Source organism: Pelodiscus sinensis, chromosome 6 (assembly GCF_052426305.1).
Source record: "Pelodiscus sinensis isolate ZL-2025 chromosome 6, ASM5242630v1, whole genome shotgun sequence".
In the NCBI taxonomy this organism is placed as follows: Eukaryota; Metazoa; Chordata; order Testudines; family Trionychidae; genus Pelodiscus; species Pelodiscus sinensis.
The window spans coordinates 30,514,881-30,534,266 of NC_143057.1; the positions used below are offsets into that span (position 1 = coordinate 30,514,881).

General features: G+C 41.5%; 1 protein-coding gene across 2 annotated transcripts in view; it reads left to right on the plus strand.

The window, feature by feature from the left end:
• Window positions 1-19,386, plus strand: part of GLIS3 (GLIS family zinc finger 3) — a 299,994-nt gene that overhangs the window by 252,483 nt on the left and 28,125 nt on the right. For both annotated transcript variants that reach the window (XM_006115134.5, XM_025180729.3), the window contains one exon: window positions 8,401-8,582. In XM_006115134.5, the coding sequence (XP_006115196.3) occupies window positions 8,401-8,582 (182 nt within the window). The remainder of the gene's footprint in view (window positions 1-8,400; window positions 8,583-19,386) is intronic.

Consider the following 19,386-nt stretch of genomic DNA (forward strand, 5'->3'; position numbering starts at 1 on the left):
GCCTGTGGACTTTTTGTAAAACCAGTAGGGAAACAGGTTCTGGCCCTGAAAACTGGACCTACCCTGGGTTTCAGGAGCACATGCCTGCCTCACATTTAGGGAGAGAAAACTATTCCAATGGTCTTCTTTCCCCAGTGTTATAGAAAAGATACTGCTGGGGAATTTGTCTTCTCATTCCTGGAGGTTACGAGAAAGAGATTTGTCACATGCAGCCTACTGGGCAAGCCAAGTTGGAACAGCTAGGAAAACAAATCAGCATTTCTGCAGTAGTGCAGTGATGCTGCCAGTGGAGCTGGTGACAGGCACAGAGGAAAGGAAAATACTCAGCCATATTTGGATGACAGACATTTGTGTGCTCAGTGGAAAATCTAGTTTTGATTTGCCTATCTCCTGGGGGTGAGAAGTGTTGTGTGTCAGCTTCAAAATTTTACTATTTTTGTCTTTCTATAACCTTAGGCAAAACATGAATATTTATGAAAAGAAACACATGGAGTTTCACAAAATTCTGTTTTGCAAAAAATCACATTTATCTTTTCACATGTTTTTAAACAAAGTTTGTTGGGTCACAGATCTGGTAGCCATCTGGAATTCTGGTGCATTTCATTTGGGCATAATAGACTGAGCTTATAGGACTTTTTACTAGTCCACAATGTCAAAATGTAGAGAGCTGGTGAAAGCCAGAATGTAAGGCGTCATGGGGATTTTTATTTTTATATGAGAACTTCTTTGGAACTTTGCCCAAAACTTCCTGGCTTTGGTTAGAAATACTAACATATGTAGGGAAAGTCTGCTCCTGATTGTCTACTGAGTACTACACAGAGCACTGAGGTAGACAGCAGCTTGTCCCATGCAGCTTATGGGGTTTTTTTCTAACACAGTCAAAAACTGGAGGTTCGGGAAATCTAATAAGAGCCTGATCTCATGACTGTACCAACTTCAAAGACATTTTTTATGTTCAGGAAAGCATTGGAAATAGGAGTTGCCTGACTGAATCTTCAGTCTTTATGGTTCTCCCCATTGTGGTTGCACACCCAAGCTACATCTACACTACACATTTTTGTGGCCGAAAATATGCTATTGAGGGACTCTTTAGCATAAGTTGTGACATCATTCGAATATTTTCTGCCGTTTCTTTTTGCGCAAGGGGTTTTTGTGCAATAAAAAAAGCAGTGTGGACGGGACAGGCATAAGGATCTTGTGCAAAATGGGGTTTTTGCACAAAAAAAAGTCCACACTGCATCTTTTTGCGCAAAAAAACTCTTGTGTAGACGTAGCCCCGGTGTATCAGTTATTGTGTCACTTACGCCCAGAATAACCAAACATGATTGTCTGTGCACAAGCTAGCAGTACACCTATGACATTTTATCTCTAAGTTAAGAAAAGTAGGCAGTCAAGATAAAGTGGCTTCTAAAGTAGACTTTGTCTACACTAGTTGTCACAGGTAACATGATGTGTCACATTTTTACATGGATAAACCATTGCTGAACTATTTATTCTCCAGTTTAATAGTTACAAATAGGCTTGCTTGCCTTCTAAGTACATTAGAAGCAGGAAGCCTGCTAAAAAGCCTGTGGGTCCCCTAGATGATCGAGCTATAAAAGGAGCAATCAAGGATGATAAAGCCATTGCGGAGAAACTAAATGATTTCTTTGCTTCAGTCTTCATGGCTGAGGATGTTGGGGAGATTCCTGAATCTGCACCGTCCTTTGTGGGTGATGAATCTGAGGAACTGTCCCGGATTGAAGTGTCATTAGAGGAGGTTTTGGAACAAATAGAAAAACTTAATGTTAACAAATCTCCGGGACCGGATGGCATTCATCCAAGGGTTCTAAAAGAACTTAAATGGGAAATTGCTGAGCTATTATCTGTGGTTTGTAACCTATCCTTTAAATCGGCTTCCGTACCTAATGACTGGAAGGTAGCCAACGTGACACCAATATTTAAAAAGGGCTCTAGAGGCAATCCTGGCAATTACAGACCGGTAAGTCTAATTTCAGTACCGGGCAAATTAGTTGAAACAATAGTAAAGAATAAAATTGTGAAGTATGTAGAAGAACATAATTTGTTGGACAAAAGTCAACATGGTTTCTGTAAAGGGAAATCCTGTCTTACTAATCTGTTAGAGTTCTTTGAAGGGGTTAACAAACATGCGGACAAGGGGGATCCAGTAGATATAGTATACTTGGATTTTCAGAAAGCCTTTGACAAGGTCCCTCACCAAAGGCTCTTGTGTAAATTACATGGCCATGGGATAAGAGGGAAGGTCCTTTCTTGGATTGAGAACTGGTTAAAAGACAGGAAACAAAGGGTAGAAATAAATGGTAAATTTTCAGATTGGAGAGGGGTAATTAGTGGTGTACCCCAAGGATCAGTCCTGGGACCAATCCTTTTCAACTTATTCATAAATGATCTGGAGAAAGGGGTAAGCAGTGAGGTAGTAAAGTTTGCAGATGATACCAAACTCTTTAGGATAGTCAAGACAGAAGCAGACTGTGAGGGACTCCAAGAAGATCTCACCAAACTGAGTGATTGGGCAACAAAATGGCAAATGAAATTTAATGTGGATAAGTGTAAAGTAATGCACATCGGGAAAAATAACCCCAACTATACGTACAGTATGATGGGGGCTAATTTGGCTACGACAAATTAGGAAAGAGATCTTGGAGTTATCGTGGACAGTTCTCTGAAAACTTCCACACAGAGTGCAGCGGCGGTCAAAAAGGCAAATAGGATGCTAGGAATTATTAGGAAAGGGATAGAAAATAAGACCCAGAATATCTTACTGCCCCTGTATAAAACTATGGTACGCCCACATCTTGAATACTGTGTACAGATGTGGTCTCCTCACCTTTTGGCCTTGGAAAGGGTTCAGAAAAGGGCAACTAAAATGATTAGGGGTTTGGAACGGGGCCCATATGAGGAGAGGTTAAAGCGACTGGGACTTTTCAGTTTAGAATAGAGGAGACTGAGGGGGGATATGATAGAGGTCTATAAAATCATGAGTGGTGTGGAGAGGGCTGATAAAGAAAAGTTATTTATTAGTTCCCATAATAGAAGAACTAGAGGACACCAAATGAAATTAATGGGTAGCAGGTTTAAAACTAATAAAAGAAAGTTCTTCTTCACACAGCGTGTTGTCAACCTGTGGAACTCCTTGCCAGAGGAGGCTGTGAAGGCTAGGACTATAATAGAGTTTAAAGAGAAGCTGGATAAATTCTTGGAGGTTAGGTCCATAAAAGGCTATTAGCCAGGGGATAAAATGGTGTCCTTGGCCTCTCTTTGTCAAGAGAGGGATGGCAGGAGACAAATTGCTTGATCATTGTCTTCGGTCCACCCTCTCTGGGGCACCTGGTGCTGGCCACTGTCGGTAGACAGGATACTGGGCTAGCTGGACCTTTGGTCTGACCCAGTATGGCCATTCTTATGTTCTTATGTTCATTTCAACAAATTACTTTTTGTGGCCATACAGTGAAAGTGCTCCCTAGTGGCTGGAGCACTGACTTGACTGCTGGATGACCTCAGGCAAGTCAGGTCACTATATATGCCTCAGTTTCCCCATCGGTGAAATGAGGGTAGCGATGCTTACCACCTTTGTAAAGCACTTGAGATTTACTGATGAAACATAATATATAAAAGCTAGGTATCATTTCTGTTATTGTACAGGATCTTATCTTGATTTGTCATCTCCTTTATTCCTCCAGAAGACTTCCATAATAGAGACTAAGCAGAATTTCCTATTTCAGACAAACTCTTCTTGAGGAAAGTTAGGAAAGGTGAAAGGCTGATGTTTGAGAGGTGGTTCGTATTGATTATCCTTTTTTGGCCTTGAAAATCTATTTTTATCATACAGCTTTTAATTAGTTCCTGAAAAAAAGATTTAAGAAAAATAATAGGGCGTGAACAGTGGAAGCACCAGGATCAGAAAGTAGCTAGTGTCCCTGAATAGTTAGCCAATACTCAGAGCCTTGCAGGGTTTTTTCCATTAGGAAGAAATATTGATTATGAGTCAGTCTTTGGTGCAATCCTGTTTATTTACACAGAACACACAGTTCCCTGAACACAGTAGGAACAAACAGCTGGTAGTGTTCTTGCTCACAGTTTCCAAGCCTGATTTTCTAGCCTATCCTGTGTCCCTTGGAGCATGGACCAGGGGTGCCATGTTCACCACAGCTTACGTGGCTTTTTGCCGCCTTTCTTTTGCTTTTTTTATTGCTTTCCTCTCTCTGCAACCAATCACAGACCCAGCTGCTGTGTTTGCAGTCTGCCACCAGGAAAAACTGTCAGCCAGCAGGATTTAGTATCTGGTCAGCCTTCGATAGTGGAATCCATTGTCTCCAACTATCTAGTCCAGTGTTTCTCAAAGTGTTTCCGCGGTTCCCCGAGGCTGGAAAAAGCAAACAGGAGCCAATGGGAGCTGCAAGACTCCATGGTTATGTACCCTTTAGGTAAACAAAACAGCACAGGTGCTAGCGGCTTTCCCAAAGTGGGCAAGTGGATCATTTTGAGAAACACTGACCTAGTCTATTAAGGGAACTTAACTGCTTTTTCCATTGAGCTTGAATGAAGAGTGGGTAATATGCTCATCAGTTTTAATCAAATCTGGGGCAGCCAAGTGATCACAAACATGGCCAATGTCAACCATCCACATCTTCCAGCCTAGCAATATTTTAAGTCTATTCTGGCATCCATTTGGCCTGAATCCGTTCAATTTCTGCGCACGCTTCAGTGGATACAGTTGACTCTCTTGGACTGCAAAAGTGCACAACTGTTACTTGCTTTGTTCCCTTTTCTGGTGAAAACAAAGGGAATGCCTGTGACCTTTTTTCAATTCATTCACATTCAGATGCTTGTCAGTGCATGGGCAATATGTCAGAGATTAATTGGTCTGAAACCAGTTCACTGTTATGTAGAAAGTACATGAGAGTACAGAGAAAATGGAACCAGAAGAAGAAGAAGTGGGATCCATGTAAGGGAGTTTAGCACACACAACAACTCCAAGAAGATCAGGCAGTTGAAGGTGAGGCAAGCTCAGTGAGAGATTTCGGTTTCAGGCCAATGTCGAATATTACTAGGCCAGTCATGTATTTCTGTGTCCCCAGTGAGACTGGCAGTGTGAAATCAAATAAAGGAATGCTAGCCAAAAAGAACACTAGCCAAGATAATTCTGAGGTGACAACTCTTTAAAAGTCTTCCGAATACTTATGTGAAGAAGTGGAGCACCATCAAACACTTTAAAAGGTCAAGTTTACCCCTGAATGGTAATTTTCTTTTTTGCTTTGGTACCACAGACATAACACTGACATCGGGTTCTGTGAAGAGAATCCACAGCCTGGATTAACAATGGGAGTTCTGTTCTGTGTGGAATTGCAAGAATGAAGATTTTTCTTCCCTTCATTCCTTCTGTTCTTCTCCTCCCCCCTCGAAATCACCTCCTAGATTCTGTAATACACAAACAATTTAGCAATAGTCAGTTCTGTGGCCAAGGAATCTCAAACCACTCAGCCAATCCTTTTTTTAAACATATAAAAGCTTTCCCTCCTCACCACTACCTCCAAATAATCATTTTCAGCATGCTAGGTCTTGCATGTCACTTAGCAAAGAAATACTAATACCAAACATGGTTTCTTGGTAGCTGTGGTGGTGGTTTGTTTTGTTTTGTTTTGTTTTGTATTGTTGAGGGTAAGGAGAGGGGGTTGTATTGATGCTTGCCAGCAGTTTGCTGATTTTGGACTCCTAATTTACTTTTTGTCCAGGTTTAGCCAACACTTCCCATAATATTTATTATATTTAACAATGAACCAAACTAAATAGAAGTCATCTATGCATGTCACATTGTATAAATTAATCTGGCCAGTTAAGCTTGATAAAGTTGTCATCTTGTGTCCTTTCAAATCATAAAATAATTTCAAATCTAGTCATTTGTTTACAGGATGCCTTTCCTAGCTCCTAGGAATGACATACAATGCAATGGCTCCTGGAACATGCTTGTTGTAGTTTTGAAGACCCCAGAAAGCATGGAGAAAGGCGTCTCTACAAATTTGGTTTGTTCCAGTTTTCATGGGCTGCAAGGCACGGCCACAGTTCAGGATGGGTTTCCTAGCAGTTACAAGCTGGTTCTGATTGTTTTAGAAACAAAATTAAATTTGCAGTTCCCCCAGTAACACTTTGTGATTTATTCGGGGACAAATCTGGATTGAAACACGTCCAAGTTTCTCTTTTGTGAGGCAGAAGGGAAGTATAAGTAGATACTATAGTCACCCATATGAGTAAGCCAGGAATTCATGAAGTGATTCATAAATCATTATAAAGACCACTAAAGTCTACTAAAAAGGATCCCTGTCTGGCTATACAAAGTGCTGTATTATCTTTGGGAGGTTTTTTTTAAAGATGTTAAATCAAATGTGAAATCTTTAAAACCGTGCTTTTCATTTTAAGCCCTGAAAAGGATTTTTTCTCCTCTTGTTGGCTGGCAGTTAAAGCCATTTTTCATTGATTAGTTTCTGCAACTGAAGTTTGAAAACACAGAGGATGATAACCCACGATTCTTTAAATAATAATTTAAAAAAAGATCAGTCTGTGCATTGTAGTTGATCTCTGACAGCAAACTAACCTATGTCTATGTGAGTGTGCTATCCAGAAAACTAACCCCAGTCTTTCCTCTTTTTTGGGAAACCTGTAATCCTGCAGTGGTAGCTCTCTTTTTAAAACCCTCTTATATCTTCTCTTATAAATACTTATTGTATATTCCCTCCTTTGCTAGCCTCAATTCTTACTTCAAACGTGCATACCTCATCACAACATTCCTTCACACATATAGTGTAGAAGTTACCTGCCGCAGCAAAAATATGTGACATTTTCCAGACTGAGTTACTTCGTGAGGACATCATGATTTATTCCATTACTGGTCATATTTCTAGAGTTTCTCCTGGACAGGCCCATCTTTTTAGTAATAACTTAGAGTCTGTATGTAAACATCAAAGCAATACAGAGAGAGACAAACTAAACTGTAGCTAATAAGAAATAAAAGGGCTACTCAGTGAAAGCAAATAGAACAAGCAGTAAAATATACAAAGTCCACTATGAAATTTGCCATACTATTAACAGGAGCTATGGATCAGCCAAAAATTAGTAAATGGGTTCCAAATAATGTTCAAGTCATGCAGATCTTTGACAGAAATCATAGAATCATAGAATACTAGAACTGGAAGGGACCTCGAGAGGTCATCGAGTCCAGTCCTCTGCCTTCACAGCAGGACCACGCACTGTCTAGATCTCTTCTATGTTCAATCATAAGAACTCAGGTGTCTTGGATTTAAATATGCTTGTCTATGGATGAATTTATGCAGGAGTACTCTGTGGCTTGACAAACAATGTAATCTACTCTCCCATGGCAAGTAGATTACACCCCGGAAGAGCTGGCGCAGAGTGATCTGTGCATGCGCAGAGCGCAGAACTGCGTGACTGGCGAGCTCAGTAAATGCCCAAGATTTGAGAGTTCATGATCTTGATCGAGCCTCATCTCAACTTGAAATCATTTAACACTGCAAGGTCTTAATGAAAACTGATGGTGTCTGTTTTAGATTGGCTTAAGATCACTTCTTTCCAGATACTTCATATTCAAGTAGAAACATCTCCAAGAACTGTTAGAACTCAGAAACAATTCTAAACAGAAGGACTATACTGCCTCTGCCCAACATTAATTTTTTTACACTAGGGGTGGGGAACCTAAGGCCTAGGGGATGGGCCTTGCCTGGATCCCTCCCCCGAGGCTTGAAGCTCCCCTTTCCTCCAACATTGGGGAGCCCGTGCCAGGAGCTCAAGCCCCCACGTAGCTGATACACATAAAATCTACTAGCCTGGGCCCCCTGATGAGAATGTGTGCAGTCCACGAATGATTTTTCTGTGGGTAGGCACCACTCCCAACCCAAAAACGGTTCCCCACTCCTGTTTTAGACAATGCCCCACCCAGGCCCTTTAGAAGCACTGAAATTGATTACAGCTCTTCTAAAAAAAGGACTGCCATTAATCAACTGATCATCCTACTGCCTTCCCACAGTACAGTTATGCAATTTAGCAGTGGTGCTTATGCTAGGTACCCCATCTAAGTAGCTATTATGATCCTATCACTGAACTATCTGAGCCTGTCCCCTGGAAGTGAAGAGGAGTTTGCCTGATAGAAGCTTTAGACAGAGTTTTTGTTGTTATTTATCAGATGTAGCTGATCCATCTAATTGGAAAAACTGAAATATGCCTCTTATAAATGCTTAGGACTGACTCTGTTCTTTTAGAAATCTGTATCGGTGCCCATTGCTAAAACACTTTGGTGATTTAAGTAATTAAAAATATTATTTTGTTCTTATTTTGGGGGCGTTCATACTTGAATCTGCTCCTGATTTTCAGATTTGCAGCTCCTGCTCCATCTCCCCATCATATCAGCCCCAGGAGAATACCAGTTCCCCCTCCAATGATGCAGAGACGAATACCACAGACTCCTCATCTTCAGCAGACTGTGGGAACGCATCAGAAGACATACCAACCAATAACAAACCCTTCTTTTCAACCAAATGGCATCCACATCCAAGGTGAGAAAGTCATCTTGAGCTTAGAAGCTGTTTTCATGTCTCTGTTTACTCATAAAACTTCCAGAAGGAGGGGAAAGAAAGATCTTAAGAACTAGTCCTGGTGTTTTCAAATGTAAGTGTTGAAGCACCTAGTTTTCTTGGAAAATCAATGGAAAGTGGATACTTAACTGCCTTAAGCTCCTTTAAGATATTCAGCCTAGATTTTCAGCATTCATCCTAAGTGAGGGGGTATGAGTTTCTGTTTGGAATTATTTTCAGAGCTGTAAATGAAGGGTGGCTGAAAATAATTGTGTTGTTCGTGCCCGGTTTTATACCCCCAATTGTCTCCCGACTGCACACCCAAACTGTCATCAGGTTTTCAAGAAAAGAGACATTTTTTCTCTTTTGCAGTTGTGGAGTGATGAAGGCAGCCTTGCTCATTAACATACATGTCCTTTCAAGTTTGTGTTCTCATTTGCACTATGTAAACAGCTTCTAACAGCTTCTTTCTCCCTGTGTGTTCAAACATAAATCTTTGTAGCCAAGAAGAAAATTAATAGCGGCTGAAAATAATTTTTTTTTTCTGATGTGAGTCAGAATGGTAATTTTCTTAACATGTTGAAAATATGTTAACTTGGACAGCTCTATTTTCTCTAACAGTTAAACGTGCAATTTCTCATTTTTCTTGTACAAATTAGGAGTATGGTTTTTTTTGAAAAATGTCACCCTAAATGTTCTGTGGTCTGTCATTGGTAGAGCTGATCAAATGACATGGAAAAGTATTTGCAAACATTTATTCAGAACATGCATCTGATTCACCCAGATTCATGCCCTTTGTCATTCATGAGCATTCATGCAAATGGGTTTTCCTTCACCTGACTGTTAGCAAAATGGCATGCATATGCACCTGAACAAAGACTTTTGTTTGAACAAGAGTATTTGCAATCTCCAGACCATTATTCTCCAAAAGCAGAGCCTTTTCGCTTGCCAAGAAGGTGGTCAGACTCTGGATTTGACAGATATACTCTGGAATCTCTTTCACAGATTTCTCTTAGCTAAAAATACTCTGTCTCCAGGTGTGATACACTTCATCCTGGGCTTTGAAAGTTGCACAGTGGCAATTGCAGAGATGAAGTCACTGATGCAGTTGGGCCCTGGACAGCTGGTCTTTTTGAAGATCAGAAGAGAACTAAAGTATTAAACTAACAATAATGAAATATGGAAACTAGTGCTTATTCTATTTTTCCCCCACGAATGGCACCTGATTCTTGGTGATGACCCAGACAAGATGCCAAGGTTTTTTACTGATTTGATGGATGGATGCCTTCAATGACAAGGAAGGCCAACATCCAGTTTAGTTCTTTGAAGCACTTATGCTTTGTGACCAACATCACCATGATCTTATATAGGTTCACTGTGACTCAACCTTCTTTTCACTCATGAGGCAATCTCGTATAGCATAGTGACATAATTGTAAGGGTGCTGGTTGCATCTGTGGAATATGAGAACACAGGAGGATGTAAGCAGCTTATTGCTGGGTGTTCTTTATTGGCTAATAACCTTGTCCACTTATGGCTGACCAAGAACAAAACAGGGATTTAAGTAACTTTCAACTATCTGATAAGCATATGCTTATTGGATAGTGATTCGACTACTCACTCCCCCCCCCCCACACACACATACACACTTGCTACCTCTATCAAAGAGAGGCAGCAAGTGGGGGGAGCAGTAGCCAGTGCAGTGGGGAACTGGTAAAGCCTGTACCCCCAGCACCATCTCCACAGAGGGCAGGGGAGGCAGAGGCACAGTGGGGAATGGCGCAAGCAGGCACTGCTTCAGTCACTGCTCGCATCAGTTCCCGCTGCCGGTGCTTCTGCTTTTGAAATACACAAGAGTCCTGTGGGGCTCGTGTACATTTCAAAAGCAGAAGTACTTTAGGGAGCAAGAGGTGAGCAGGGACTCAAGAAGTCCCCGCTCGCCCCGTGCTCTCTGCAGCACCCACCCCCCATCCCGCTTGCTGCCTCTGTGAGAAGCAGCAAGGGGGGGACAGGAGCCAGTGCTGGGGGCATCCAGCTTAAAAGCCAGATCGCCCCAGCACTGTCTCTTGAGTGCCATCTCCCCTCCCCCACAGCCTCTATCAGAGGTTCCTGGTGGGGAGCTGGTCCCACCACGGCCTAGGGCTGTTGGCACCAAGCAACCCCTGTTCGTGGTGGCCAGGGCTGGCTGCAGGCAAGGCCTGCTCAGGCAGAAGCCCCTGTGTACTGCCAGTCCCGGCCACTGTGAACGGGAGCTGCTCTGGCACCAGCCCCTGTTTGCGGCAGACAGGGCTGCCCTCCACAAACAGGGGCCAAGCCAGGGCTGAACAATCCTGGCTCGTGCTGATCACTGCACCTCGGCATTTTAAATGTAGTAAGAGCCGTGGGGCTCTTTAAAATGCCAAGCCACAGCGTGGGTGGCTCCAGAGCCAGCACGAGCCAGGACCGCTCAGTCCTGGCTCGAGTCAGCTCCTCTGGAGCGACCCCCGGTGTGACTCTCCAGAGGTGCTTATTCACTAATCATATAGAAATTGTATCAACTATACGATTAGTCAGATAATCGCATTTTAACGTCCTTAGTACAAAATGGAGCATTAGGGAAAATGGACTAGTTGTTGCACTTGATATCTAGGTATGCTAGTGCACTGTCAAATTCATAGAGCTTAAGTTTAGAAAGAATAAATAGATTATCTAAACTGACCTCCTGTATTTGACAAGCCATTATTTTTCACCCAGTTGTCCTTATATGGGACCCAATAACTTGTATCTGACTAAAGTATGACTTGCATTTGGCTAAAGCATATCTTCTAGAGAGACACACAGTCTTGATTTGAAGATGTCAAGAGAGGGAGAGTCCAGAACTTCTTTTGGAAGAAGAAGAACTCTCCATGAACTTGGCATGTACAAATGGTTTTACTCTATTTCTCTAACTCCTCCAACCCCCAAAACTCTGGGAGCTTCCAGGGGCTAACAAGTCTGATATCACAGTCACTTATGTTAGTGGATAACAGCCTCTGAGAGGCCTTGCCTCTGGCAAATTCCCAACCCATCTTGGAATACCCTTTATTGAATGAGGGGGTGGTGTTGAATTGCTGTAGCCAGCCTAAAATCAGCTTAGCAGTCTCGTGTGGTAAAGAAATCCTCAGCTGCTGCCTTAGACCATTAAATCTTCATCACACCTTTCCAGCAGCACACAGAGAACTGAGGAGAGACCAAAGACCAAGGTCCTTACATGCATTGTTTATTAGAGATGGGCCTCAGCCAAAATCCCAGATCTAAAACACCCAGTGTATGGCAGAACTTGGGGGTTGTGGGTTTGAATCCAACTCAGGATCCGAACTGTGCAGCCTTCTTCCTTCCTTCCTTTTCTCTCTCTCATGTGCTGGACCAAACCTTTTGTTCTAGACCAGGGCTACTCAACAGTGGAAGCCCTGGGGGCCATAATGATACTCACAGCATATGCCGAGGGCCGCAACTTAAGTGCAGTTGCTTATACATGCAAACAGCTTCTTTCACACTGATGGGCATGAATACAAAGATTAAGGCAAGACTACACAACATTGCAGGCCCCATTTAAGTCCGTTTTGCTGATGATAATAAAATGCAAGATTTACCCAATTTCCACCCATATGACAGCACTTTTAATAAGCAATAACACTCCAAGAATTTATCTACTAAAATGTATGTCAACAAAAGATCATTATATTGACGACTTTTTTTTTTTTTTTTGGCTTCACAACAGTCCAGGAATTTAACTACCATAAAACATATATCAATACAAACTGCACTGTAAACCCAAGCCACACCACGGGCTGCAAACAAACAGGCTGCAGGCAGCCCACAGGCCGTGTGTTGAGTAGCCCTGATCTATACCTTCCCAAGCTTTGGGGGTTAGGACATGTTTCCAGATCTTGTTCAGAGCCACCTCTGTTGTTTTCTTTATGCTTTTGGCCTTGCTCACTAGAGTGTGTATGCTGAACATTTTAATTTTTCAGTGGGTTTTATATAGGAATCAATAGCAACTAATATTTGAGATAGTCCTGAACCTTGCACTTAAAGCACGTATCAATGAGATGTGGGTGTGATTTCATCAGCTTTATATTCAAGAGCAACTGTAAGTTATAGTAACAATGTTACAAATTTAAAGTATGTTTTTATTTCACCTACTAAGTAACTTTTTGTCACTATACGGTCTGCCTTTTAGCATGGTGTCCTGTCTGCTGGATACTCCCTCTCACTTCAGCAGGAGTAACACAAAGTTATATCACACTCTTGGAACTATAATGAAAGCTTTGTCCTGTAAGTCTGATCTCCTGGACTAAACTCTCCCTTCAGCACTTAAAAAAAAAAAGTTTCAAGAGTACACAGCTAAGTTTCCCAGTAGCAACACAAGGAATTCAATCTTCCTAAGTCATGTCATTACAGTGTATTAGAAGAATACCGCGGAGCTACTTCATCAGCCTGGGTTGTTTGGTATATATCAGGTGGCTGCGGGAAACTCGGTTAGCCTCTGCCTTCTGCAGTTCATAAGTTGCCGTTCCATGATTTAGAGGGTGGTGGCTATAGCCACTAAACTTTCAGCTCAATCTGCTACCCAACAATGGTGACATTTTTCAGTTTTAATATGTAGTCTTAAACTTGTCAGCTCAGTTTAAATGGGCTGTACTATAGAAGAAAGGACTTCATTACCAACAAGCCTTTTGAGCAAAACAAGTTGTAAACAGTTTCCCTTGCTGAAAACATGCACATCTTACACGCTCATGGAAATCACGGTATACTAACATTTAAAAAATAAATGATGTGGCCAGTCAAAAATTGACTAATCTTATATACTTTGTCAACTTCCTGTGTGGTAGTACTGCTGTTTCTTGGAAGAACATTGGCAGTGGTTAAGAGCTCATGCTTGTTTCTGGGGATATCCAACATCAGATGTTGTAACGCCACAGAGTTTTTCTTTAAAGAACATTGTTCAGGGGAGTAAATATCCCCTTTCCTTCCAGAGGAAAGATAGGCTGAAGACTTTCTCTTGTGAAGTAAACAAATGTGTAGAATCACTTGGAAGTGCCCACTTGATGTTTAGGTTATATATTGAGCTGACAACGTGTATCTGTTTTCTCTTTTATCACATCCTTTTTTAAAATCATAGTATACATCAAACCTATACACATGAAACATAAAATTTATGAAGTAGTCTGTGCCTATTGCTCCATATTTGTCATAAGAAGAAGTGGGTTGTGCCCATGAAAGCTCATGATACTATCAATATATTTTTGGTTAGTCTAGAAGGGTATGTCTAGATTACATGGCTCCGTCGATAGAGCCATGTAAACTAGTTTACCCGGCATAGGCAAAGAAGCAGGGATTTAAATAATCCCTGCTTCATTAAAATAAACATGGCCGCCATGCTGTGCCGACGATCAGCTGATCCGGCACAGCGCAGCAGTCTAGACGCGGATCTGTCAGCTGGGGAAGCCTTTGCCGACCGATCCCTTATGCCTCATGAAATGAGGTTTACAGGATTGGTTGGCAAAGGCTTCCCCAGCTGACAGATCCGCATCTAGACTGCTGTGCTGTGCCGGATCAGCTGATCGTCAGCACAGCGGCCATGTTCATTTTAATGAAGCGGGGATTATTTATATCCCTGCTTCTTTGCCTATGCTGGGTAAACTAGTTTACATGGCTCCATCGACGGAGCCATGTAATCTAGACATACCCTAAGGTGCTACAGGACCATTTTAGGGTTGTTTTTTTTAGAAATTATTTGTTTACTATTGGTAGCACCAAGAGACCATCTCTTCCCCCTCAATTAGATCAGGGCCTGAGTATGCTAAGTGCTACAAAGCTAATCTGGGCACCAGAGAACCTGCAGTGATAGGCCCTGATCCTGTGGCTACTTCTGCTCTATGAATCCCTGTACCCACATGGGACCCCCATGAAATCACTAGGTTGTTTCAGATATAGGGCATGTCTACACAGCAACTAGACACCCACAGTTAGCCCATGCCAGTCATTTTGGGCTCACAGGGCTTGGGCTGTGAGGATGTTTCATTCCTGTGTAGACTATTAAGGGTGTGTCTAGACTACAGGGTTTTGTCGACAAAAGTGGGCTTTTGTTGACAAAACTATACCTGCATCTACACTACCGCTGCGTTCTGTCGACAGCAAGTCGACAGAACGCAGCAGCTTAATCGACGGCGGTAAACCTCATTCTATGAGGAATAATGCCTTTTTTTTGACAGAGTTATGCTGAAAAAAGGCGCTATTGCATCCACACTGTGCTTTTTCAAAAGAGAGCATCTAGACTCTCTGTCAAAAAAGCGGCTTGCTTTGTCGACAGAACTGGCTGTAGTCTAGACGTTCTTTTTCAACAGAGGCTTTGTAAACAGTATCTGTCGACAAAGCCTGTCGACAAAAGCGTGTAGTCTAGACGTACCCTAAGTTACACCAGCCAGGGAAAAGTTGAAGGACTGGGCTAGTTTAAGACAAGATATAATAGACTAAAGAAACTAACAAATGAGGTGGGAGCAATGAGGGACAGGAGGTAGCCGTAATGAAATGCCATGTCTTCATAGTAAAAGGATCTTGCTGTGTTTACAATATCCAGTTAGGCAAAGTCCATTGAGGAGTTCAGCTCCATACAATGATATTTGCTGCTGCTATCCTTTTGGTTATTTCTGCAAGAACCTTGTTTCACTTTAAATCTGGACCATACTTTGTTACCTATTTGTGGTTTCAGGGGAGAAAATTGCCAAAAGTACAACAATGGGTTTGTCTACACAGTGTGGCAGTGCACAGCAGAGGGGTCTGACTTGTTTCATGCTAACATTTTGTGCATTAACTAACATGTGCAGATCCTGCTGGCAGGTACTAAACATTAGCATTACGTGCTAGTGTAATATTCTTTGAAACGGGACTAAGCTAATGCTCACTAGGAAACTTTCAGTGGAAGCTAGCATGTTCTATGTGGGCCAATTAGTGTGTGACATATTGAGGCACTTTAGAATTCACACCCCTCTGATGCATACTACTGCACCATGTACACAGGGCCAAATATGGCTTACAATGAATTATTCAGGCAGCTACCAAAGTAGCAATTATGCATTCTTTGTTTGTCTTGGGGACTACAAAAATAATTCATATTGTGAATTTAGTAAAGCAACCATCTTAAACCCTCTCTCATTCTGCAGCTAGGAGTGCTTCTGGCAATGCAGGACGTGACCCATTTCTCTTTTTTTCAATAACGTAAATATCACCAAGTTGTTATTTCGCTCTAGTTTGAGATCCTGCTTGGTCTAATGGAAATAGGAGAAATATGCAGCACAAAACACCATTTTACAGAACCCTCAGGTGGATGTTCAGGTTTCCTTTGAGAATGAGGATTGACAGGTCAGATACAAAGTGTGGAAAGTGTTCACCCAGGGCACTGGAACGAACTCACACAGTAAAACGATAAAAGACATAAACACCTCATCACCTGTGGGTGAACATGTTTCACAAAGCAATCACTGTAAATCTGACCTCATCCTCAAAGAAAACTTGTACAACCCCTTCAAAAGATAAGCCTGGGAGCTTAAATTCATAACTTTGCTAGACACTAAAAATCATGGACTGACTAGAGACACTGGATGTATGGCTTATTAACCACAGTAATAATAACCCTCTATGCTTACCTTCCATCAGTTTGCCCCTCTCCCTATGACTAGGGAACATTGTGTTAAAAGGCCATTTCACCTTGAATGGGCCCTTCTCAACTACTTATGCTAAACAATTCATTCCACCTCTTATGTAGCTGTGATACTCTCAGGACGGGTCTACACTACAAAATTACATCAGTGCAGCTGTAGTGCGTCTGGTGAAGATGGTCTAAGCCAGTGGGAGAGAGCTCTCCTATCAATGTAATGACTTCAACTCAACATAAGTCACTAGCTATGCCAGTAGAAGAAGCTCTCCCATCGACATAGTGCTGTCTACACAGGGTGAAAGGTCGGTATAACTACCTCACTCAGAGGGTGGATGTTTCGCATCCCTGAGCGATGAAGTTATAATGAAGCAAGTATATAGTTTAGAACAAGGCTGAGGGTATTTTAAATAGAAAGGCAGGGGGGAAATATTTCAATAAATAAATAAATATGTCCCACACCTAACAAGAGTTCGGTGTAGCTTGAAAGCTGGTCTCTCTCAGCTTGTGTCTAGACTACTGGGTTTTTTTAAAAAAAGTGGCCTTTTTCGAAAAAAATTCCCCTGCATCTAGACTGCTGCTGCGTTCTTTTGAAAGTAAATCAAAAGAACGCGGCAGTTTTTTCGACCATGGAAAACCTAATTTTACAAGGAATAATGCCTTTTTTCGAAAGTGCTCTTTCGAAAAAAGGCGCTATGTAATGCAAACTGTGCTTTTGCAAAAGAGAGGATCCAGACTGCCTGAGTGCTCTCTTTTGAAAAAGGGGCTTGCTTTATCGAAAGTACTTCTTATAGTTTCAATGCTTTTTTTCGAAAGAGGCTTTTTGAAAGTATCTTTCGAAAAAGCCTCTTTCGACAGAGGCTTGCAGTCTAGACGTAGCCCTAAAGAAATTGGCCCAATGAATGATATTAAACCGCCTCCACCTTGTCTCATTTGCATTGATATCATTCAGAGAATGGGATAAGAAAAGGCCTTGTGAGATTCTGCAGAGAGCTGATGAAATCTGCATTACAAAATAAGGTTTCTCACAGAGGGAACATCATGGTCCTCTGAAACTTTCAGGAAAACAGTCCTCCCTGTGCTTGAGTGCAGAAGACAGAAGAGATATCTCCATTTTCTCTAGTGCTCATTTATGTATTTTCTTTTCACAGTAAAATATGGGCTATGTCCTGGTCTCTGGAGTGTCTGAGATAGGGAGACCTGGGCATTCCATGGCTCCTTTGGGCACTGCAATCCCAGGGACCTATACTGAAATCTCAGGACCCTTTCCCCCATGCCACCCCATCACTTCTTATTATAAGGTTTGGGATTAAATCCTCGCTCCATTGAACTAAATGGAAGTTGTGTCATGGGCTAATGAGTCAGCCTAACATCCTTGAACATTTCAGGGTCAGCCCCTCAGTTTGGTACAGGATAAGTTTTGTTAGAAGAACTTTTTAAAATACACAGCTATTACTTGTATTATGTTTATAAACATTTCATTTCCTCAGGAAATAACATGATCAGACCAGAAAATAACTGCTTGCCTTTTGTCCAGAAATCATGAATCTTTGACTACAGCGCTTGAAAGAAAGGAAACACAATTGAAATAACTGTGTGTCTATACATGTGTGTTTTCAATCGTTAGGTTGAACCGCCATGCCTCGTGGTATTAATAGCACACTATTTTTTATAATTCTTATGTTTGCAGCTGGGATTTGCTTTGTCACATGGATGAGTAATTAATAGTATTGAGTACATTTGAATAGAGGTAGGTGGTGATTATTTAAAATAAAACAAAAATTCAGAAACATCTGGCCTACTGGTAATGAAGTTGATGTGTTAACAAATGAAACAAAACAGAACAAGGCTGACTTGGCCTGGACCTACCATAACCTCTGGGGCATGGTGCCACAGTATGAGTCTTTGCTGTAAACATTTGGAATGTTATGAAAGTTTGACAGGAATTGCATTTGCTTTTTATCTTATCATATGTACTTGTCTACTGGGAGTAGTAAATCATCTGTCTCTTCAGCTTGCCCTGGTATTGCTGCAGGTAATGCCTTGCGTCCATTATTAATCAGCATTTACAGTACACGATTCCTTTATGTGCTGTGATATGAGGATATGAATTAGATGTTCATTTTTATGTAGATAAGACAGAGTTGTTTTAAGATTCATCTTATTTGCTTCTCTGTTTGCCATTTATCGGCTTCTTTTGAGAACTTGGTGTAATGGCTAGAAAAAAAATTAGTAGTTAGTGCCAGACTCCAACTTAAATTGCACTTCTACTCTTATGTTTAGTTATATATATAAAAAAAGCATAGTGGAATTCTATGCTGACTGTTCTTCAGTGACTTATACATCAAGTTGCTCATTGTATAGAGTATTTTTTCCTAACCTTCAATCCTTCAGATTCCAACTGGAGTCAATAGGTACAAGTGTTTTCTTCCAATCTCATGCCTCATCACCATTATGCCTCACTTAACTGAGATGTATAATAATTTTGTTACAGTGCACATAATAGAGTCTACAACCATAGACCTAAAGAGAGATTCTAATACTGGAACTTCATTAAACCAGTCTCTTAAACATTGTTCTGTTGTAGATGTTGCATCACCGCACAGAAACCACTACCACCATTTAGCTCCCTTCTGGGTAGTGAGGCCAAGAATGGCCAGGGTCTGCGGATTAAATTGCCTTCTTGTCTGAGGGGTAGTGCTGCAGGACATACAGTCTGCAAAGTTGAGTCCATCTAGCATCTTTATTTACTAGTAATACGTTTACTAAAACAAACAAAATGTTAAAAAATGTTGCTATTATTTTTTATTCTCTCAGGGTATGTCTACACTACAGTGTTATTTCAAAATATCTTATTTTGAAATAGTTAATTCGAAATAAGTTATTTAGAAATAACCCATCTACACACAAAATGCATTTTGAAATAGCGTTTGCTATTTTGAAATAGAGTGTCCATACTGAGTGGACGCTGAATCACATTTAAGGCCAGCCGGAACCAGGTCCGGCAGGGCATCAGATCAGGAGTTACTTTGTGTAGCTGCTGCCTGAGGCTATCTGAGGCCTGTGCTTAAAGGCCCCGCCATCTCCCCTCCCCCGCCCCGGACAGCTGGTT